This window comes from Cynocephalus volans, chromosome 13 (assembly GCF_027409185.1).
Source record: "Cynocephalus volans isolate mCynVol1 chromosome 13, mCynVol1.pri, whole genome shotgun sequence".
NCBI lineage: Eukaryota > Metazoa > Chordata > Mammalia > Dermoptera > Cynocephalidae > Cynocephalus > Cynocephalus volans.
Genome location: NC_084472.1, coordinates 73,597,485 through 73,620,693, shown reverse-complemented (window position 1 = coordinate 73,620,693; position 23,209 = coordinate 73,597,485). Strand labels below are relative to the sequence as shown.

Sequence of the window (23,209 nt, the reverse complement as noted above, 5' to 3'; positions counted from 1 at the left end):
TCCTTGACAGTGGACAAGGAAAGCAGAAGAGTCAGTCAGGGAGATTTGACGTGAGAAGGACTCAGCTCTTTTGCTGGCTTTGAGGATGGGGAAGGGTCCACAAGCCAGAAAGTACTGTGGCCTCTGGAAGCTGGGAATGCTAACGTCTTACAGCCAGTGAGGACTTGGGACCTCAGTCCTATAGCCACAAGGAACTGGGTTCTGTCAGCGACTCGAATGAGCAGGAAACAGCCTTGATCTTAGTCCGGTGATACCCATGTTGGACCTCTGGCCTCCAGAACTGTAAGGTGCAAAGTGTGTGTTGTGTAGACCACCTCCTTTGTGGTAACTTGTTTTGGCACCAGTAGAAAGCCGACACACCCCTCTTCCTTCAGGTCTGGAGTGGTTGGGAAGCCGGTGACCTGGAGGCTGCTGTTCCTTGGGCATGCAGGCGGGATTTGCTTCTAATAGTGCAAGAGGGGCTTCTGTGTGCTGTGGCTCCTGTGCTCTGGTCTCTCGGGTGCCCTTGCTGGAGCTGCAACTTCAGGGCAATGGCTGGAGTCCTGGTGGATCAGCCTGGGTGCCCCGTTCCTGCTCCCCTCCCAAACTCCGTTTAGTGGGGGCATAGTTGCGTGTGTCTGAGAATTCTTGAGATTCACATTTTCAGTGCTTTTAACATTTGAATTCAGTTCAAATCTGCATATTTACATATTTTATGTCCACTTTGTGCATGGGCCATAGGCCTCAGCACATTCCTAAGGGAGGCTTTGATGAAATGTTCATTTGCTCTCATCACGCACGCTGCAGCGTGGCCCCTGAGCCAGGACAGTGGTGGTTTTGTTTCCCTGTGAGTGGCTCCACTTCCCAAAGAAGGTTGTCAGCTCCAAACAGGCCCTCAAGCCTTACCCCCAAGGCAGCACCACGGGCCTCAGGAGGTACACTTCCTAGCAAACTGACTATTAATGTAAAATTAGTTTGTGAAGAAACTTGAATAGCTGTATTTTAGTGTTCTCAGAGGATAGTCAGACGGCCTAAAAAATTAGAAGCTTAAATGTTTTCCTGCTACCTTTTGTAGGGATTTTTAATTTTGAGGGTCACCAACTCAATTTGAAAGTTAAGATTAAAGACAATAAATAAATAGTATTAAAGAAGAAAGAGCGGGTTATTTAAAAAATCAAATATGTAATTTGTTTTAAAGATCTGTGCATGCCCATTGCAGACTTTTTGGGGAAGATAGAGGAATATGAAGGAAAATAGCTTTCTGTCCCCCCTCCAGAGGTGACTACTTTGAACATTTTTGTACACTTTCCAAGTGTTTTCTGTTTTACAGTCAGTCTCTGTCACAAAATTGGCATAAGTTAAAAAATTAGGATCAAACCTAAAAAGAAAAACAACTCATTCCACTGAAGCTGAGGTGTTTTCCCAGGCCCCTGCTCATGTGGAGGCAGGGCCGGGGGCTGGGGCCTCTCGTGCACCAGATCCCCGGGGAGAGGTGAGGCGCCCCACCAGCACTGCGGGCCCAGCCTCCGAGGAGCAGCTGGGTGGGTGCGGGTGGGATGGCTGCGGAGTGAGTGCATGTCTGTCTCATGTGTGCTGGGCTTTTTCTTTTTACCTTTCATTTTTCATCATGGAGAATTTCAAACATTTACAAAAGTAGGGAGAGCAGTATATTGCAGCCCGTGTAAACATGTCCACCTCCAACACTTGCCCGTGTGAAGGTACTTTGTAAAGTTCATGGAGAGATTTGTATTCTCTTTTATTTCCTTTTTTCCATGAACTTTTTGAAGTACCCATGTACACCATTCATGTCCTCTTCTTGCACTATTTGAAGCAAATCCTAGACATAATTCTATTTGTATATAGTTCAAAATGTATCTCTAAAAGATAAGGACTTAAAAACAAATAACCACAATACCATTGTCTCCCATAAAAAATTAAAAATTTCTTATTATCAAATACCTGATTTGTGTGTTAATTTCCAGTTGTCTCATACATTTTCTAATTTTTTGGCTACTTTGTTTCCTTGAATCAGGATCCAGGTACAGGCCACACACTATGACAATTGAAACGTCTTTAGTTAGTTAGTTATTTTTGGTTGATAGGTCTTTTAAGTTTTCTTCTTTTTTAAAAAAACTAAGTCTTATGTAGGCTCCTCCTCTGCTTCTCCTTGAGTTTACCTGCTGTTGAGCCGGTGGATATGCTGTGGTGCTTGCAGACTACTGCATGGGGTCTGTGACCAGCAGCTGCGGTAGTACCCAGGCATGCTGGAAACGCAGGCTCTCGGGCTGAGCAAGCTGCTGAGCCAGGGTTTGTGTTATGACAAGATCCTGAGTGATTCTCCTGCGGGTTGGGTTTGGGAAGTCCTGCTGCAGGGGTAGCCCAGTCAGGACTCATCCTGTCCTTCTGTCCTTGGCATATCCTGTAAAAGAACTTTTTAAAAAGGTGATTGGGTCCAGAGGCCTGATAGGTTCAGGTTTGGTTCTTTTTGGCTCTTGCCAGACTGTCTGTTCCTCCACAGGAGGCAGCTGTCAGGCCGTCTCTGGCTGTTGGCAGCTGTGGGAGCCTGGATCTGTTAACCCTTCAGGGGCTGCAGAGTATGTGTGCATCTGTTAGCCGAGTGCCTCTGCAAAGAGAAAACCCCCCTTATCCATTACTCAGCTGTCCAGTGATATAATTTATAAAGGAAAGGAAGGTAGCAGGTTTTTTCTTTGTTTACCAGTTTTCAAAATTGATTCCCTGGCATCTTGCAATGATGACCACATTCATTTTTTGCATTATTCTGAATGTATGGATTTAAACATATTTGGTGTGTTTTATTTGGTTGCTGTTATCATACTTGCTAAAGCTCCAGTTATTCCCTCTCTGGCTGCGGAAGCCCGTCTGACTCAGCCTGAGGGGTTTCTTGGATCCCTTCCCTGAGAGTGGCATAACCAGGTGCTGCCTTCACGTCCATGTTTCCTGCCTTAGACCCAGACTGGGTTACTTCTCCAAGGAGCTCTGGTATCTGGGACATGGTATTTGGAGACCACATTCTTGTGGTTGGAGTGGCGATTGTTTGTTTTTTGGCTTTTCAGCTCATGGCGTGAGGGAGATTTGTGGCGAAGTAAAACACTCCATGAGTGCCTAGCGGGGCTTCCAGCTGACCTTCAAGCTGTGGGGCCTGACTGAGCCTCTGCAGTTTCAGCTCCGATCACCTCCACCACATCCCAAGCCCGTTTCTTGAGCCTCCCGAGAGTGACAGGATATGACATTGTTGCACGTGGGCCTGGGCCACATGCTCACAGCAGTACCAGCAGCATAGTTACTGAACAAGGTTGTTGTTGGGATGGGGTTCATGTGCCAGATCGCACATCCTGAGGGCATGCCTCGCTGGGGATGAGGCCCAGGCCACTGTGTGTCCACTAGGATAGTTCTGCTTTGTGGGTTTCCCAAACACTGTTTTAATTTAAATTTATTTTTGCTTTTTAAAAATTTAACTGTTTTCTAATGTATTTTTTCCTTTTAAATTACTTTTAGGAGTTATTTGAGAAACAGAATTGCCTGTGGCCCAGAGTCAGGTGGTTGAATTTCTCAGCACTCAGAGTTCCAATTGGCTGAAGAGGCAGCAGGGGGGCAGGGGGCGACTGCTGATGGGTAGGAGTCTTCTTCTGGGGTGATGAAAATGTTCTAAGATTAGACAGTGATGGTGGTTGCACAACTCTGTGGATATACTAAAGCCATTCAATTGTACTCTTGAAAGGGGTGTTTTTATGGTATGTCATTACATCTCAGCAAAGCTCTAAAAACGTGTTGTGTGGGGAGGGTCATGTGCTATTTCGCATGTGTTTTCAAGAGATGCATCGCCGTCCTTGGACGTCCGCTGAGACTTTGTGCACCTGTCCTATGTGCTGCCTCAACTCTGGCATTGGCTTCTTGGGCTTTGCCACTGTGACTCACTCTTCCCTGGACCCCAGGCCAGTGTCCCCTAACCCTTACCGAGGTGGTCTTGCTGGTGCAAACCTCTCCACATGCCTGCAGCTCTGGAGCTCTCAGATCAGCATGTGTTTGTTGTTCACCTCACCATCCAGGGTGATGCTCCCTGCTGTCCCCGGCTCAGCCCGAATCTTTGCCAAACTCATTTTTTGTCCCAGTCTCTGGTCATTCCACAAGTTACCCCAACACTTAGAACTTGAAGGACAGCATTTATTTTGCTCACAAGTCTGTAGTTTGGGCAGAGCTGGGCAAGGACAGCTGGTCTGTGCTGTTCTTGGCATCATCTGGGAAGGCTCTGGCTGGCCTGGACCCTGCAGCTCACTCCTTGCTCACTCACGTGGCTGGTGCCGGCGTGGGCAGGGACCCCAGTGGGCTCTGCTGGACTGGGCTCTGCTGGACTGCTCGCACCTCCCCGTGTGGCCTGGGCTTCCTCACAACATGGCAGCTGGGTTCCCAGGACGAGCTTACCGAGAGCGAGGCCCAGGCAGAAGCTGTCTTTTTTATGACCATCTGGGAAATCACACAGCAGGCGAGAGCAGTCACAAGCCCACCCATAATGAAGGGAGGGGCACAGACCCCACCTCTTGATAGGGAGTGTGCGGTTCTGAGGAAAACAGAGGCTTGGAAACGTTGCTGGGCCATTGTTGGGCCTCAGTGCCTGGAGCAAGTGTTCAGCACAGATTTGTGGAAATCTCTTGTGACCATTTTTACCTGGTCTGTCACCTTCAGAACTCTGTCCCCTCCAGTCTGCCCTGTACAGACATGTTCTTCTAATGCGTAGATCTGAGTGTCTCACTTTCCAGGCAGGAAACCTCAGGCAGCTTGAAGTTGTGCCCAGTGCAAAGTCCAGAGGCACACCGCTCTGCCTAGTATAACCCCACAACCATGGCCTCACACTCCTGGCCTTCACCCCAGCCATGCCTGCACTGCATGCCTGCCTGCTGTGCTTGGAGGTGACGGGGAGACAGCATGTTTGTGGCTGGAGTTCTCAAGCAGATAAAGGAACTGTCCTGGGTGGGTGCCCCTCCCCCAACCCCATGGATGTTGTTCTTTAGAAGGGTTGCCAGTGAGTTGTAAAATTGGTCCAAATCAAAGAACAGAAGGGCAGGGCTGCGGAAATCCAGAATCCCCCAGAACTCAAGTGATCAGGAGGGGGCAGGGGAGGGAGGTGGGTGAGGGGTAGAGCCTATGATTTGTGTGGTGCTGCTGGTTGTAAAACCGTCACAGTTGGTGGAAATGTCACCTCTGCCCTTTGAGTAGAACAGCACCGAGTCCAGGTGCAGAGGCCATCTGGTGTTTGTTTTCAGCTGTTCCCGCAGTTTCCAGTTTAACATGGAGTCTGCATTGCCTGGGGCAGGCAACTCATGACGTTTCATCCCTGGACACGTTGAAGCCACTCATTGGAGTCTCTTTTCAACCACCTCCCACCCCCAAACCCACAAGGCTTCCACGAGCTGCCTGTGGTGCCCTGGCTGTTTTCCAGGGCCTCTGGGCTGCCATCCTGGGGCAGCACACAGTAGGGCAGTGGAGTCATAGCCTGCTACTTGAGTGCTGTGTGGGCCCTGGCAGCTGTGCTGGGTTGCAGAGGAGACACCCTCCAGGCCTGTATAAATGCCATGTCCTTGCATGCCGTATGCTTGTCAGGTCCACGTGTGGAGCTAACTGTGCTTTTACAGCAAACATTTGTGGAGGGTGCTCTGAAAACAGCCTTTGGAACAGTTTTGACCGTGGACGAGTGTATTGCAACCACAGCCTGCATGCAAATGAGTTTCTACAGAAAAGAGAAGTAGGATCTATGGTATCGCTTTCCATGAACATAGCAGACCTCAGATGTGGTGACTGACTTTTTTACTTTCCGGCCCCACAGTTCCTCCTCTTACCACCATTCGCTTTCTTACGGTATTGGACGAGGGTAGGTCTGGAGAAAAATAATTCAGAAAGTGAATCTTTTAATGCACAGAAACCAAAATCTTGTATTTCTGTTCCAATTTTTTTTTTTAAAGAAATGCAAAAAGGGATGGGAAACAGTTGTTCACCAGTGTTAAAACCAGTCTGTTTTTGTCTTTTCTTCCTTTCTGTTTCTTTCTCTCTTCTTTAAAATGTAGCTGCTGATAGGAAGGATGAAGAAGTCAAAGCCCCCCCCAGGCGGTCCTATCTGGGTATGTACCTCGCATGAGGCTGCCACTGAAACATTGTTTCATTTTATCCTTTGCAGCTTTGTTTCCTCTATCATTACTTTTATCTGTGCTTGCCTCTTGACCGTGCATGTAAGTCATTTTACCAAGCGTGGCCATGTCTGTAGCGGATTAACCAACCCATAGCTCTGCTAAAATGAAGCATGAAGTAATTCTCAGAACCCTGCCCATTTTCTGTGTGTGTGTGTGTGTGTGTGTGTGTGAGAGAGAGAGAGAGAGAGAGAGAGAGAGAGAGAGAGAGAGAGAGAGAGAGAGAGAGAGAGAGAGAGAGAGAGAGAGAGAGAGAGGGGAGAGAGACAGAGAGAGAGAGAGAGAGAGAACGCACACTCAAGCTGGAGGGAGGGAGGGAGGAAAGAGGAAAATTTCAGATTATGTGTTTTGGACTTTTTAAAATTCATTCCAAAGTCTTTTATTCTTTTTCATGTAAATGAATTTTTCTTAATTTCATCTTATATTGTTCATTCCTACTTTGTAGAAATAAAATTGATTTTTCATATTGATCTTCTATTGTGCAACTTTGCCTAACTTGTTTATTAGTTCTAATAGCTGTTTAGTAGATTCCTTAGGATTTTCAATATTTGATTATGTTATCTGCAAATAGAGATAGTTTTACTTCTTTCTTTCCAACCTGGTTGCTTTTTATTTCTTTTTCTTACCTAATTACCCTGGCTAGAAGTGGTGAGAGTAGATATGCTTGTCTTGTTCTTGATTTTAGTGAAAAAGCTTTTGGTCTTTCACCATTAAGTGTGATATTAGTTACGGGGTTTTCATAGTTTTCTATTCTGAGTTTCTTGGATGTTTTTAATCATGAAAGAGTGTTGGAGTTTGCCAAAAGCTTTTCTGTGTCTGTTGAGATGAACATGTAATTTTTGTCTTTTATTATTTTGGTATTATTAACACTGATTGATTTTTGTATGTTGAACCAACCTTGCATTCTTGGGATAAATCCCATTTGATTATGCTGTATATTTTTTATATGTTGCTGATTTCTGTTTGCTTGTTGAGGATTTTTGTGTCTATATTCATAAGAGTTATTGGTCTATGGTTTACTTTCTTCATGATGACTTTGTCTGGTTTTAGTAGTAAGATAATACTGGCCTTATAAGTTGGGAAGTGTTCCCTCCTTTTCTTTTCTTTTCTTTTTTTTTTTATGAGTTTGTGGAAGATTGGTATAAATTCCTCTTTAAGTATTTTGTAGAATTATCCAGTAAAGCCATCTGGGCCTGGACTTTTCTTTGTGGGAAGTTTTAAAATACTGATTCAGGCCTGGCTGGTTAGCTCGGTTGGTTAGAGTGTGGTGCTGATAACATCAAGGTCTAGGGTTCGATCCCTGTACTTGCCAGCGGCCAAAAAGCCCCAAACAAAACAAACAAACAAAGACTTAATTCAATCTCTCAGTATAAGTCCTTTCAAATTTTCTATTTTTGCCTAAGTCAGTTTTGGAAGTTTGTACTGGAATTTGTCCATTTTATCTAAGTTATTTAATTTGTTGGCTTACAGTTTTTGGTAGTATTCCCTTATAATCCTTTTCATTTCTGTAAGGTCATTAGTAATGGTCCCTCTTTCACTCCTGACTTTAGTAATTTGAGTTCCTCCCCTTTTGTTTTGTCTGGCTAAAGGTTTGTCAATTTTATCGGTCTTTTCAGAGAACCAAGTTTTGGTTTTGTTGATTTTCTTTATTGTTTTTCTGTTCTCTAGTTTATTTAATTCCACTCTAATATTTATTATTTCTTTCCTTCTGCTTGCTTTGCATTTAGTTTTCTCTTTTTCTAATTTCTTAAGGTGGAAGGTTAGATTATTGATTTAATATTTTTTTCTTTCTTTTTTAATATACGTGTTTACAGCCATAATTTCCCTCTAAGCTGTGCTTTAGTTGCATCCTGTAAGTTTTGGTATGTTACGTTTTCATTTTCATTCTTGTTAAAGTATTTTCTAATTTCCTTAAAGATTTCTTCTTTGGCCCATTTGTTATTTATGAATGTTGTTTAACTTCTGCGTATTTGTGAATTCCCCACATTTCTTTATGTTATTGATTTCTAATTTATTTCCATTGTAGTCATAGAACATACTTTGCATCATTCCAGTACTTTTAAATGGAGGTTTGTTTTATGGCTTAGCATATTGTCTATCCTGGAGAATATTCCATGTGCACTTGAGACAAATATGTATTCTGCTGCTGTTGGGTAGAAGTAGAGGGTTGTCTTAGGTCTGAGTGGTTTATAGTGTTGTTCATCTTCTTTTATTGTTCTGCCTAGTTGTTACATCCATTACTAAAAGTGGATATCAAAGTCTCCAACTGTCTTTTCTCTTTTCACTTCTGTCAGTTTTTGCTTCATGTATTTTGGAGCACTGTTATTAGATGTATATATGTTTATATTTGTTATATCTTCCTGATAGATTGATACTTTTATCATTATAAAATGTTCCCCTTTATATCTAGTAATATTTTTTGTTTGAAAGTCAAATGTTTTTGATATTAGTATAGCTGTTGCAGATGTCCTGCAGTTGCTATTTGAATGGTATATCTTTTTCTATTCTTTTACTTTTAACTTTTTTGTCTCTTTAAATTTAAAATGTATCTTCTATAGACAACATATAGTAGGTCTTTTAAAAAATCTTTCTGGCAGTTCTGCCCTTTGATCTGATTGTTTATTTCATTCACATTTAATGTTATGATATGTTTGGATTTATGACTGCCATTTTACTTTTTGTTTTTTATGTCTCTTGGCCTTTTTCCCCCAACTATTGCTCTTTTACAGTCTTCTTTTGCATTAAGTGAATATTTTCTAGTATAGCATTTTAATTACTTTAATAATTTTTTAACTATATTTTTTGTTATTAGTAGTTGCTTTAAGGCTTACAATATGCATCTTATTATAGTCTACTTCAAATTTATACTTGGTTCCAGTGGGATATAGAAACATTACTCCTATATAATTCTATTGTCTCCCTTTTTTGTGGTATGATTATTATACATATTATATATGTATGTCTATGTATGTTATACATTTAACCATATATTGCTTTAATTGTTACTTTATGTAAATTTTATGTCTTTCAATGAAGTACATAAATTTTATGTCTTTTCAGTGAGGAGGAGAACCAGTATGTATTTATAGAGCTATCTTTTTCCAAAAAATGTTTTGCTTTGTTTTTTTATTTTTTATCATTTTGAATTTTTTCCTATTTTTAATTTTAATTTTATTTTTTTATTGTACGTTTATGGGATACAGTTTGTTTCAATATGTATTAGATCATATATTGTATAATGATCTAATCAGAATAGTTAGCATATTTGTAACCTAAACTTTTATCATTTCTTTGTTTTATAACATTCAAGATCCTCTTTTCTGGCTATCTTGAAACATACAATACAGTGTGCCAGAGTTTTTACATTAACCTATGTATTAGTCCGTTTTGTGTTGCTATAACAAATATCTTAGACTGGGTAATTTATAAACAACAGAAGTTTTTTTGGCTTATGATTCTGGGACAGCTGCATCTGGCACGGGCCTCAGGCTGCTTCTACTCATGGTGGAAAGCAGCAGGCAGCCGGTGGGTACAAGCAGATCACATGGCAAGAGGAAGCAAGAGAGAGAGAGAGAGGAGGTGCCAGTATCTTTTAAACAACCAGCTCTCGTGGGAACTAAGAGCGAGATCTCATTCAGGACCCTCACCCCCCAGGAAGAGCATTAATCCATTCATGAGGGATCTGCCCCCATGACTCAAACAGCTTCCAGCACTGCCACATTGGGGATCAGATTTCTACGTGAGTTTTGGCGGAGATAACACATCCAAACTCTATCAACCTACTTATTTACCATTTCTGGTTCTCTTCTTTTCTTCCTGTGGATTGAGTTACCATCTGCAGTCATTCTCTTACTCCAATACAGCTTTGATCCCACCCAGCTCATTTGTACTGTTATTGTCAAATGTATTATATTTCTATATGTTAAAGGCTCCCAAATAATACAATTTATATTGTTTTATGCAGTTGCTTTTTAAGTCACTTAAGAGAGGAAAGGAGAAGAAACATGCACTTATATCTTATATAACAATATAACTTTTATAATAATGTACATAATTACCTCTACCTGCATTCTTTATTTTTTTCATGTGGATTTGAGTTATGTCTGCTGTCACTTTCTTTCAGCCTGAAGGACTTATTTTAGTGTTTCCTGTCAGGTGGATCTTCTAGCAACAAATTCTTCCAATTCTCGTTTATCTAGGAGTGTCTTTATTTTGCCCTTATCTTTTTTAAAAAAAAGTTTTGTTGGATATAAAAATCTTGGTTGATGGTTTTATTTCTTTTCAACACTTTGAATATGTTATTCCACTGCCTTCTGAACTCCATTGTTTCTGATGAGAAGTCAGCTGTTAGTCTTATGGGGTTTCTTTGTAAGTGATAAATCATTTTTCTCTTGCTGCTTTCAAGATTTTGTCTTTCTTTGGCATTCAACATTTAGACTGATGTGTCAGGATCTCTTTGTATTTATCGTACTTGGAATTTGTTGAGTTTCTTGGGTGTGTAGATTAATATTTTCATCATATTTGGGACATTTTCAGCCATAATTTCTTTGAGTATTTTTTTCTGCTCCTTTCTCTCTCTCCTCTCTTTCAGTACACCCGTTATGTATATGTTGGTGCACTTAATATTGTCCCACATTTCTCAGGCTCTGTTCATTTTTCTTAATTATATTTTCTCTTTGTTCTTCAGGTTGCATATTCTTTAGTGACGTATTCTTAAGTTCACCAATTCTTTTGCCAGCTCAGATCTATTTTTGAGCCCTTATAGTGAATTTTAAATTTCACTTGTTCTTTACAGCTCCAGAACTTCCACTTTTTTTTTTTCATAATTTCCATTTATTGATATTCTCTATTTGAGGAGATGTCATTATACTTTCTTTTAATTCTTTATGCATGGTTTCCTTTAGTAGTTTGTACATATTTATAGTAGCTGTTTTGAAGTCTTTTTTTCTGCTAAGTCCAACACCTGTGCCTCTTTGAAGCAGTTTGTGTCCTCCCTTTTTTCTTTCTCTCTGTGTGGGTTCACATTTTTCTTTCTTTTTATATTTCCAAATTTTTTGTTACAAATTGGACATTTTTGGTAAAATATTGTAGCAACTATGGATACTGATCTCCACCTGGGGAGAGGGGGGCTTGGTCTTTGCTTATCTGTTTTGTGATTCGGCTGGGCTGGTGCAGTTGCTGCACCTCTCCTCCCCCAGGTGTGATGGTGATTCTGGCTGGCTTCTACTTTCCCTGATCCCTGGTAGGCTTCTGGGTGGTCTGCCTCCATTGGTTTCACACACAGCGATTGGCCACTAGTTGCTAGCAGATCACTCTGTTGGTTTTGATAATGCTCTGGGGCACACACTGCTCCTCAGTGGGCAGGGGTGGTCACTGAGGTGGCCTCTGACAATTGCTCTGCCCCAGAAGGGCTCTTCTAAGCTGCCCCTCTTTCTGGTTCTGTCTGATAAACTTTGAGTTGGTCATGGAACTGCCTACTTCCTCTTAATTGCTCACACCAAGGTCTCTGTCATTTTTGTCAGCATCCTTGAGCTTGAACTTGCCTGTGCTCTGCTCTAAGTAGTCAGTCCCTTAGGGAGAGTGATGGAGTTCTCTGTTCTTATGACCCCCTATCCCTGGGGCAGAACCTCTGAACCCCTGCTCTGGAGCTGGTGGCTGAGGCAGCAGGCAGACTCTGGGGTGATGCCGCTGCTTCACCTGCAGGCTCTGGGGGGTTGCAGCCTCTGGACTTCTCAGCTTGCGCCTCCTGCTGTGGATCCTCCACCCTGTAAGCAAGCTGAGGCAGGGACGATGGATGCCCAGTATCCCCACCCATGCCTGGGGTGGAGGAAGGTATCCCAGAGGAGACAGGAGCTGAGCCAGCAGATGGGAAAGGCTGACGGATGAGAACAGTTGGCACCTGTTGCTCCTGGAGAAGCCATGGCCCTATGCTGGTGCTACAGGGGAGGGAGCCTCATCATCCTGGCTGCCCACCTAGAGTAGGGCTTTCATCATGTGGGGAGGACTGAGGGGTGGCACAGGTCGTGGATCAGGTGCCACAGACCTGCTGTTCCTGCTGCCATTTAGGAGATTTTTTGAGATAAGTGTTTCTCCATTTGCTGTATTCCCTTCAGACACTTTCCAGAGATTTTAAATAGTTGATTTTTTTTTTTTTTTTTAAGTTATTTTTTTAATTTTTTTGTTGTTGTTGTTGTTGGTTTTTCGTGACCGGCACTCAGCCAGTGAGTGCACCGGTCATTCCTATATAGGATCCGAACCCGCGGCGGGAGCGTCGCGGCGCTCCCAGCGCAGCACCCTACCGAGTGCGCCACGGGCTCGGCCCTAAATAGTTGATTTTTATAATGTTCGCTAGTTATGGTTATTTTGCTGGAGAGGGGGTTTGGTGATGATGTGGAAGTGTCTGCTCCTCTGTTGTTTTTAACCCAGCTACTTCCTTGTGGGCGGATTACAAGGGGTGTTTCAGCCAGGAGAGGAGGGCTCATTTGTTTTTGTATTTAACAGCTTCATTAATGAATAAACTTCATGGCCTTGAGCATTCTCTGTTGATTTAGCGTGGGGGGGGGGGGGTAAGCACATGGAGCTGCCCTTAAGTTCTACTTTAGAAGTGGAGAGCCTTAAAACTTTAATTTCAAAGTGAAGGTGCTGTTTTGATTTGGGGAAAGCTCATCTGGGCTGGGGCCTTTCTGCAGTGTAGATGTTGTGGTTTTGGAAGGAATTCCGAGCAGAGGTCTGTGGTTCTGACAGACCAGTTTGCTCTGCAGAATGATGCATGAGAAGGGCCCAGGGAAGTCCACTGCAGGGCACCCCTGAGGTCGATCAGGAAAAGGGGAAAGTGAGAGGATGCAGAGAAGCAGACTAATCACCTGCAGGGTAGAAGGCGCCCCTCTCTGTGGCTTCTGGGCCCTTGCAGAGGCAGCTGCAGTGTCCTGGAGCCCCAGTGGGCTGTTGGTGTGGGCAGGACCATGAGGAGGCGTGTGTGTTTGTGGGACCTTAGATTAGGCCTAGGATGTGGGTCTCAGTCATTGCTTGTTTTGTCCTTGACAAACTGGAGGGTGTTCTGAGTTTCCCTGGGAGTTCCTCTTTGGAAGCTGGCGTGGCATCTTGAATGAGGGGCGTGTTCCCCCCTTTGGGAAAATATAGGAAAATGGTTAGGGCCCCTCAGATGTTCAGAATCTTGCTGAGCATTTGCTGTGAATAGGTTGTGTGGGGGTGGAGTTAGTGCCCCTGCATGGCTCCATCACCTTGGCTGGTCTTTCACTGCCTGGGGCTGCCGCTGCCACACAAGCAGCCATGCCTTTCCAACCTACGGCTTCCAAGGATCTGTTTGCTCGTTACCTAGCTCATAGACCTGCTTGTGAGGGGTCTGGTGACCCAGCCTGGCATGTGAAGGGTTTATGACCCAGTCTGTGCATGGGCTTGAGGGGTCTGTGAGGTCCAGACCTAGCCGTAGCTCCACAATTGGCAACGTTGGCAGGATTCCAACATTAGCCCAAGTTAGACACCCCCTCACTGGGGAGACATGCTCAGGGGAGGGCCTGCCCTGCTCACCGGGGTGCGTTCTCTGACGTCTTTGGCTGCATCTCTCTGGATGTTCCTCTGGTCCTGGCTGTCTTGCTGTCCCTGTGCTCCCGCCTGCTGTGGCGAGGGTGGTGTTGGGGGTGGGTGGAATTAAAGGTGGGTCACGAAAGCAAACCCAGGCTTCAGAAGCCAGGAAGAGGTATTTATCCTCGTTCTGCAGCAGATCATGTTGCTGTCGTTGGTGTCTGTAGGACTGAGTAAAAGCTAGGGCTGGCGGCTGCTCACCCAGCTGCTGTCCTTGGCCCTTCAGCTTCCCTCCTGGTGAGCCCCTGCAGGCTGGTGTCTTTGTTGGGGTGTGGCTCTGGGCAGGGAGCACGGTTGGCATGGTCGGGGCTGTGTCCCAGGATGGAGCTCTGCCTCGGCTTAGTCGGAGTTAAATGGAGAAGCAGACGTGGCTGGTGGGGGTTTCAGACAGAAGAGAAGGCCAGGGTTAGGTTGAACCAGGGTTTTGAAGGAAGGGGGAGGTTTATATGTTTGCTTTTTCATGGAGAGTTGATTTTTATTTTTAAAAAGATTTAAACAATCACAAAATTTTTTTGTTTGTTTGTTTGTTTTAAGAGATGACCAGTGAGCGGATCTTAACCCTTGACTTGGTGTTGTCAGCACCACACTCAGCCAGTGAGCGAACCGGCCATCCATATATGGGATCCGAACCCGTGGCCTTGGTGTTATCAGCACCACACTCTCCCAAGTGAGCCACGGGCTGGCCCAACAATCACAGACTTAAAATGGGAATATAATACGGTTTTTTCCTTGAGCTATTTGAGGTTAAGTTGCTGATTTGATGAATGATGCCACCAGATATTTTAGTTTGTATTTAGTTTGTATTTACTCTACATCCACGCTACCAAGTCCACATTGGGAGATAGGCCTCGATGTCACCATCTGTGTCCAGGTCTGCTGTTGACTTCTGTAGTCCTGACAGGCACAGAGATTGATGACAGACCAGTTTTTGTGTGGGTCCCGGGAGGGGCTGTGTGTTGGGCTGCCCGGAGGGCTCCCGCTCAGCGGGAAGTTACTCTTTTCTTTTGTGATTGACGTGCGTTTCTGGGGAGGAACGTTGAAAGGTCAAGCTTTCTTCCCAGAGTAAACCGGTCCTTCCTGGTCTGCCTTCCTGTGCTCCTTCTGGCCCATCTGGTGCTGTCTGCCTAGCCTAGGGATTTGCCACTTCCACAGAGCCCGGGCCCTTCTGGTGGAGGAGGGAGGGTGTGGTGGGCTGAGCCCTTCCCGGCCTGTCCCGGGGTCTCTGTGGGATTGAGTCTTCCCCTGGGAGCGTGTGAGGTACACGGCTTCCATCCGCCTAGAACAGCACTGCCTGCAGGAGCCCAACCACGGTGTGGGGAAGACAACCAAATGGCCTCGGCCTTCCAGGGCTGCTGACAGCCGAAGCCCCCAGGGAGATAGTAGACTTTTTAAAGAAACGTAGCTGACGTTGGGCACTCTGTGCCAGACGGTTTTACGTCTTTATGTGAAACTGCTAATTTAATTCTAACGTTGGCCTGTGCAGGTTCTGTTATCTTTCCCATCCTATAGACGAGGAAACAGGCCCTGTGAACTTCCCCAAGCACATGTTCCTTCCACGATCCCCACACCCTCCTTTGTGGTGGGCTCTCACCGCAGGCGCAGGCTGTGTCCCCCTCTCTGCCTGGATGTTGCCCCCCTGCTCACACGGGGATCCAAGGCTCAGGTCTGGGCCCTTTGGGCCTTTGCTTGGCCCCCCGCTGGCAGCTTCAGCGCCGAGCCCCTTCGTGCTCTTCACAGCCAGTCCTCGGAGCCCAGGTGGTACACACACCCACCCAGAAAAGGCCCTGTCCCCACGCTGCGTCACTGCCTCTTGTCCTACTCCTAACACAGCAGCTCCCCTCTGTGTGTGTCCCTGCCTCTGGCCTGTGAGCCTGGGAAGCACCAGGCTCCGAATTTTCCTCTGAATCTGTCCTTGGCTCACGGCCCTCAGGGGATGTGTCTGGTGGCAGTGTGTGACTGTCTGTGAATCGCTGGACAGCACTGCCTGTGGAAGAGCAAGTGTAATGCAAGCCAAAATGTGGGCCGCGTGTGTATTTTTCTAGTAGTACATTAAAAAAGTGGAAAGAAATGGGCAACATTAATGTTCCATTTTTTGTACCGGAATATTGTCTCAGCACGTAATCAATATAAAAATGTTTAATAGGATATTCCTATTCTTTTGTACTACGTCTTTGAAATCCAGGTGCAGGTCCTACAACCAGAGCACAGGCCCTCCAGACCCCGGGGCCCTCAGCCAGCTGTGGGTGCAGCCGCTGTGGGGCAAGTGGGAGGGAAGGCTGCTCTTGTTGCAGCTGCATCTGGAAGGGTCTTGGGCTTTGGAAACACTCGCATTTTTATTTGACTCAATTTCTCAGCTCTCCCTCGCTGACCCTTTGGAAAGCGATTTTTGGGTTTGTAGGGTCCCTGCAGGGAAGAGGGCTGGGCTCGCTGCACACACTCCTGTGTCCCGCACTCCAGAGTGGTCTCGCTGCACTGCGGGTCACTTGTTACAGAGGTCTGCTGATGTGCCTCTTGCTTCTGCAGCCTCATTGCCTCACCAGGAAGTTTAGGAGTTTCATCACTGTCTCTCTGAGGTCGGTTTAAAAACACAGAGGACTCTGCTGCCGTGCTGTCTGCCCAGGACAGGTGTGAGTGACTTTGGGCCTATGGTCCCCGGCGTCTGTGAGTGGCACCTCTGTTGATGGCTGCGTGTGTCCCTAGTTGCCCGCCCCCCCCCCACCGGCCTTCCCACTCCCCCTTCCCTGGGTGTGCCCCCCTAGAGTGAACCTGTCCCTGCTGCCGTGGGTCCCACGCGTGTGGCTGAGGTCTGCGGACTCTCCTCCATGGGATGCCCAGGATAAGACTCTGCGGTCAGGTAGCTCTGTGTGTGAATTTCTCTCTCGATGCTCCGGGATTCTCAGGTTAAGAAGTGGGTTCGGGGTGGCTGGCTGGGCTCCTGTCTGGCCAAGGGTCCCTCCTGTCCTGGTGTCTTGAGTCTAGTGTCGCAGCCTGCCACGAGGCACATGGTCACCATGTTGGCTACAGGAGACTCTCTCCAACCTCGGGGGCCGAGCCTCAGGTCTGCTGCGGAGGTGAGGGTGACCCTGGTGTGGGGTGGGAACGTGCCTCCTCCTCCCCTGTGGGCCTGGCCCCTGCGTTGCGGGGGAGGGGAGGGTTGCAGGCTGCTTTGTGGCTGTCGTGGCCGCTGTCAATCGGGGGTCCTGTCCTAGTCCAGAGAAGCAGCCCCAGCCCCTCTGATGGCCCCTTGGCGGTCACCCGTGTCCGGGCCCCGTGGTCGTATGGCTGGTGAGGGGCCGGGCCCCGGCTGCAGTCTAGGTTCCCACACGACCTCCACGCGGACGAGATCCGGGCTGGGCTCGCGGGGAAAGCAATCTTTTCCCTGGCAGGCCAGGGAGCCCCCGGGCTGTTGCTGTGTGGGGTCCCGGGGTCCCGCACTCCCGCGTGGACACTGCGAGGCTGCCCTGGCAGGGGCGGGGGTGAGCCCGTCCTTGCCCGCACTGGGTCGCAGGACTCTGCAGTGGACGCCTCTGGCGCTTTTGGGGGGGACCACGCCCCTTTGACCTGCGCGGGGGCCTCCTGCCTTCCGCAGCGGGTCTGAGGGACTAGGAGCCGGGAACTGTGGGGTCGGGGACTCCCGCCGGAGCTTGCTTTTCCGACTCCTGGGTGGGGCGCTCTGTCGCCGCCCCTGGGGATGGTCGTAGGGCCGAGGGACGCTGGTGCTCAGTGTGCCGGAGCCCACTGTAGGCGTCCGAGGGGCGCGAGGTGTGCCGGCCCCGGCCCCTGCCACCCCCTGTGCTGGGCGCTGCAGAACGCGGGGGCGCCAGGGCCGGGCACAGAGACGAGGGATGAGCGGGGACCTGCCCCTGGGCCGCAGAGTCGGCGGGGTCTGCCCACTGTGGTTGCCAGGAAGCCCCTGTCCCTGGGAAGCGTGATCCTCACAGCTCGAGGGCACAGATGCATCACTGCACCGTGACCGCGACTGGGAGGGTCGTGGGTTGGTTTAAGTCGGCTCTGGGAGGTGCAATTGACACTCGTGGGGGGCTCTCTAAGGACGGTCGGGGTGTGTCTTGTGTTCCCATCGGACTCACTCGGGCGGGGGTCGCTCAGCCCGCGCTGGTGAGTACTGTCCCCGCCGTGCCCACGCTGTTGTGCCCGCCGTGCCCGTGCTGCTGTCCCCGCCACGCGAGTCAGAGAGCCCGAGGCTCAGCGCACGTGCGGGGCCTCGCGGTCACTTGTTCTGCGCCAGACCCCGAGTGCGTGAGGACGGGAGCCCACCCTGTGCCGGGGCTTTTTTCTCTTACAGAAACAGTCCAAAACAGGGTTCACAGTCTGCCCCTTCCTGAAACGATGTGTCCCCCCCTTCTCTGATGTTCTTCGCCCCTAATGTTATAGCTCCTGGGGCTGAGTTGGAGACACCAGGGTGCTTTCTCCTCTCCCTGGCCCACGTTGTTGAGCCCTTGCCGTCCTGCGGTGGTGCTGCCGCTCTGGTGTATGCCCACGGCCCGCATCCGGACACCTTGTGGCGTAGCCCTTCAGCCCGGTGGGGACACCGGGATGCTCAAGACTCACAGGTCTGGGGAGGGGCTTCAGTTGTGTTCCTGGTCCCGTGGCTCTTGGAACAGCAGCATTTACCACGTTGTATCCTGTTATTTTAAAAGTTTATTTTGCGGTAATTAAGATGTAAAGATGCATAGTGAAATGAAAAATATGTATGAAATGCTTGACACACACCGTGTCCCCACCACCCTGCTCAGAGCAGTGCCCCTGGCACCGACAGGCTCCTCCCCAGGCGGCGCCCGTGCCTGGTCCCCGCAGGAGGGGCAGGAGATGTGGGAATGAGCGGAGCCCTCGGGTGAGCTGGGGGCCGGGCCCACGGAGAGCTTTGGAAGAGAGTGCCCACCTGAGGCCGGAGCCATGCGGGGCTTGGGGGTGGGGGCTGTGCCGGGTCACACCCAGGAGCTCTCGCTCCACCCAGGATGTTCCAAGCAGAGCGGCTCAGGTGAAAGCTCCCCGGAGCTCCCGGCGGTGTGCAGACGTCACTCATGCACCGCTCACGTTTGCAGTATGCAGTTGGCCGTGTCCCCGTGGGCCCAGTCCTGTGTGCGGAATTCTTAAGGCATCCCACGGCACACGGCTCCTCTGTTCCATGTCTGCACCAAGCCGCATGACATCTTCCACCCGTCTCACTCCTGACGTGTGAGCTCCTAGAGTTCTCTGCTCCCTTTATTGGAGAGGCCAGAATCTTTTACGTATTTGTGTGGAGCATAAAATTACAAAAATACAGTCGACAAGGAGTTGGCTTTCCCATACTCCCGGCATGGGTTCCCCGAGGGGTAACATCACCTAGGTCCAGCCTGCTCTCCACGGGCTCCCCGTCTGGGGCTGGTGGCAAGGACAGGTGCCAAGCTGCGAATCCAGGGAAGCCACGGCATTTTCGACAAGTGATTGTGCGTAGGGGACTCGGGGAGTGGGAGGTCAGCTGTTCTCTGCAGACCATTCAGGAGAAGGATGGGCTGAGGGCTCCTTCCCCACGGGAGATGCTGTTAGGGTTAAATAAATATTAAATACCTCAAAGTCTCACCTTGGGGGCCCTGTGGAGATGCATGTCTTAGGGAAAATACAGCCGTACTGCCCTGTTGTCCTTGTCCTTCCTCCCAGAGCCCTATCCCTCCCGCTCTGGGCACAGTGGGGGGAGGGGGGGCGGCCAGGCTGCTCTGGAGCTCCGGATGGGTGACTCCTCGTGAGAAGTGGGGGAGCCCCCTGCCCCGTGCCTCGGGAAAGGGCTAGTTTCTCTGGGAGGAAAGCCAGACTTCTTTTTTTTTTTTTTTTTTAACTTATTTTTAAAATCATTAACGAAAATCTTCTGACATAGGAATCCCTCGGAAGTGCAGATGATGTTTGGTTCCATCCGACACAGGTCAGAAATCTGGACTTTTTATCAAGCATCTCCCATGTCCCCCTGCCTTTGACTAAACTTCAAAAGTCTCAGTTCACGCCTCCTGCATCCACCCAGGGTTATCCTCAGCAAGCGTTTTTCTCTATGTCGTGCCTCCGTCTTTCTCCCTTTTGCTTGATATAACTCAGCAGCATGTACAGGCTAGCAGCTGACCAGCAGACGGGTTGCTAGGTTCATTTTAAATTGTCCAGGATACGAATGACAGCACTTGATTCCTAAACTTGGAGCTAAAAGAACTATTTTTAGCTTCAGCATAAGAAAATGTAGTTACTAAAGTGGATATTTATCTGAATCTCTGTGTAAAACAACCCATGTTAAGTTTTTAGTTTTACCATACTTTAAAATTTACTTGTTGAGATGTAATTCATGCAACATGAAATTCACTGTTTTAACTATACTGTACAATTCAGTGGTATTTTGTACATTCAGAGTTGTGTAACCATCACTGTTAACTTAGAGAACATTTTCATCACCCGAGAAAGAAACCCCACACCTCCCAGTTTCCCCTTTACCCCCGCCCTTGTGATGATTGACCTGCTTTGTCCCTGTAGATTTGCCTCTTCTGGACATTCCATGTAAATGGAATTATACAGTGTGTGCTGCCGTGTGTCTAGCCTCTTCCACTTGGGATAATTTTTTTGAGGTGGATTACCATGTTATGTTTATTCATTCATCTGCTGATGAATATCAGGGTTGTTTTTACCTTCTGGCTATTGTGAACAGTGCTGCTGTGAACATTCCAGCATGAGTTTTTACATGGGCATACGTTTTCAGTTCTTTGGGGCATATCCTAGAAGCGGAGTTGCTGGGTCATAGGGAACTCCATGTTTGACATAGAGGAACTGTGGGACCTTTCCAGGGTGGCTCAACACCTGCATGCCCTTCCACCACGTCCTCGCCAGCACTTCCTGTGGGTGTGGAGTGGTGGCTCGCTGTGGTTCTGATCTGCGTTTCCCTGTGACTGTTGAGCTTCTTCTCTTGTCTCTTGTGCTCTGGGCAATTGTGTGTGATCTTTGGAGAAATGTCTATTCAGGTCCTTTGCCTGTTTTTTAATTGGGTTATTTGTGTTGTTGTAAATCACGTATGTTCAGAAGGAATACTTGTGTCTTCAACTCTCCTGGAGGTTTTGAGTGTTTACTTCCTCTAGAGTGTTAAACCTGTGAGCTCACAGTTTTTCTTGGCCTTTCCACCTTCAGGAGGTAAACCCAGGGGTGCTGGGGCTCTCTGCAGTGGCTCTTTCCTGCTTGCTCTGCTGGCCTCTAGGATGACTGACAGCTCGGGTGATTCAGCCCTAGAGGGGTCAGACCCATGGGGACCAGGTCCTCATGACCCCTGAGGGGCTGCCCCTGGGACCTTGGGCCCCGTCCATCACACTCAGGCTGTGCTGAGCATGCACTAGGCTGCTGACCTCTCTAGCCTGGTCCAGAGGCAGAAATTCACTCTGTGAGGAATTTACTTCAATTCTGAAGGTCAGCTCTTAGCACTCTTGCCTGAAGGGGCTCGTCCGGAAGGGAGAGGCCTGGAGAAGTGGGATCAGAGGCCCAAGACAGACTCCTGTGCCCTTCTTGGTGTCCTTGAGAATGCCCCTCTTGGCCTCAGGCTCCTCTTTCAGAGCCACCTTGCCTGCCACGCTCAGGCAGGTCTGGGTGGGGCCTAACATGGGGAAAGCCATGCACAGGTTTCCTCGAGCATGAGCACAGGCTGGAGCTGAGGGACTGTGCAGGATCTTGAGGCGGTTGCCACAGAGCGCCACATTCCCAGCCCCTTCTGCATGCTCCTAGCCCTGTGGTGGGCTGAGACCTTGTCACTTTCACTGTCAGGTTGGCAACACAGGCCCCAGAGGCTGCACCTCAGGCCTACGGCTGAGGCTCAGGTGGGGTGTAAGCATCAATCCCAGGACAGACAGCAGCTCCTCACTGGGGTTTCTGCATGAGTCAGGCCAGCCTTGGGACAGGGCAAGCTCCTTCACACCTCTCAGCTGGACAGCCGGTGGGGTAGGGGGCCTTTGGATTGGGCGAGTGTGACGTGCACAGATGCCATGCGTGGTGCATGCAGTGTGTCATCTCACAGTGTATGGTGTGTGCTGTTGCCGTGACCCTCCGAGTTTGTCTTTTTTTTTTTTTTAATGACATTGAAAAATCAAACTGTAGAAGAGATTTGTCATATATTCGTGGGTAACATCACTGGCTAGGTTTAGAAACCATCCTCTGTTGTGTTGAGTCTGAGTAATTGGGTGGATGTTAGACCCTTCCCTCCCCTGAAGTGGTGGATACCAGCAAGGTGATGATCCCCGCAAGGCAAAAGTGAAATATTCTTGTTTGGGGGACACAAGAATCATTGAATTTAAAGACACAGTTTAGATGCAGAGAAGGTAGACCGAGGGCAGGCTGAAGCTATGTGAAAACCTCCAGAGCTGCAGCTTATATTTGGGACTTCGTGGAAAATCCAGTTTTAATTTGCAAACGGGAGACTGCGAGGTCATTAATGTGTTGGGTATTTTTCTTGCTAAAAATATGTCTCGTCTCAGGAGAATCCCAGAAGAGTACATAATATTTGATGTTTGAGCTGAAGTATTTTTAAGGCGCTGTTTGCAGAGACTTGTTCCTGTGGCGTGGATTGTCCTGTAGGATTCCCCGGAGCCAGCATTCATTGTAGGGAGCAAGTGGTATGTTGAGGACAGTCACTCCTGCACAGTGTAAAGGATGTGGGAGCTGCCAGTGCAGGCTAGCTGGGTGGGTGGAAGAAAGGCGGGACTGTAGGTTTACTTTCTGCTATTCTCAGTACACTGCGGTCCTCTTTGTGTCCACCTTGAGGCCAAATCCAGCTGTTCTGAAGCATCCCTGTTGGGTGTGTTCCTCAGACAGGCTCTTCTGAGGTTTTATCTCTGAACCTTCATCATCGGGCAAGGACAGGGAAGCACACCTGCCCCCAGACTCCCTATGTTTCCAGGCTTTTCCTGCAGAGGTCCATGTCCCCTGGAGGGGTCCCACCTTGTTAGTAGGTGGAGATGGGGCTGGGGGTGGCCCTGCCTCCCCTGGATTCCAAAGGTCCAAGAGAACAGATGTGGGGCCTGCCAGATGTGGATGTTCTAAGTGCCCCTGGGGTGACGGGGGACAAACGACTGACCGTGGAGTGTGGGTGTGGAGGAGCGGAAGTCTGTGGGTGTGTTCAGATGCTAGTGCCTGCTGTGGGCTGTGTCTCAGAGTGGATCAGATGAGCTGGTGCACTTAAAGCTTAGGAGCAGGCCTGGCTCATTACAAGTGCCTTGACGCGGGCTCAGCGCCTGCCAGGCCTGATAGACACAGATGTTTACTGAAGGAGGGGAGGTGAATGAATCGCGGTCGCTATCTTGAACAAGACAGGGGTGATGCTGGCGTCTCGGTGGAGTGGAGTGTGGTTTATAGTTGGAGATGTTTCCTCTAGCAAGGGGGGGCCCAGTAGGGATGTTGGCATTTATGTGCTGGGCAGTGTGCAA

General features: G+C 48.3%; 1 protein-coding gene across 4 annotated transcripts in view; it reads left to right on the top strand.

Moving 5' to 3' along the window:
* Positions 1–23,209, top strand: part of SLC66A2 (solute carrier family 66 member 2) — a 63,692-nt gene that overhangs the window by 9,148 nt on the left and 31,335 nt on the right. For 3 of the 4 annotated variants that reach the window (XM_063076822.1, XM_063076820.1, XM_063076823.1), the window contains exon 3: positions 6,057–6,110. The exons of the other annotated variant lie outside the window; for it this stretch is intronic. In XM_063076822.1, coding sequence (XP_062932892.1) covers positions 6,057–6,110 — 54 coding nt within the window. The remainder of the gene's footprint in view (positions 1–6,056; positions 6,111–23,209) is intronic. 4 annotated transcript variants of the gene reach the window in all.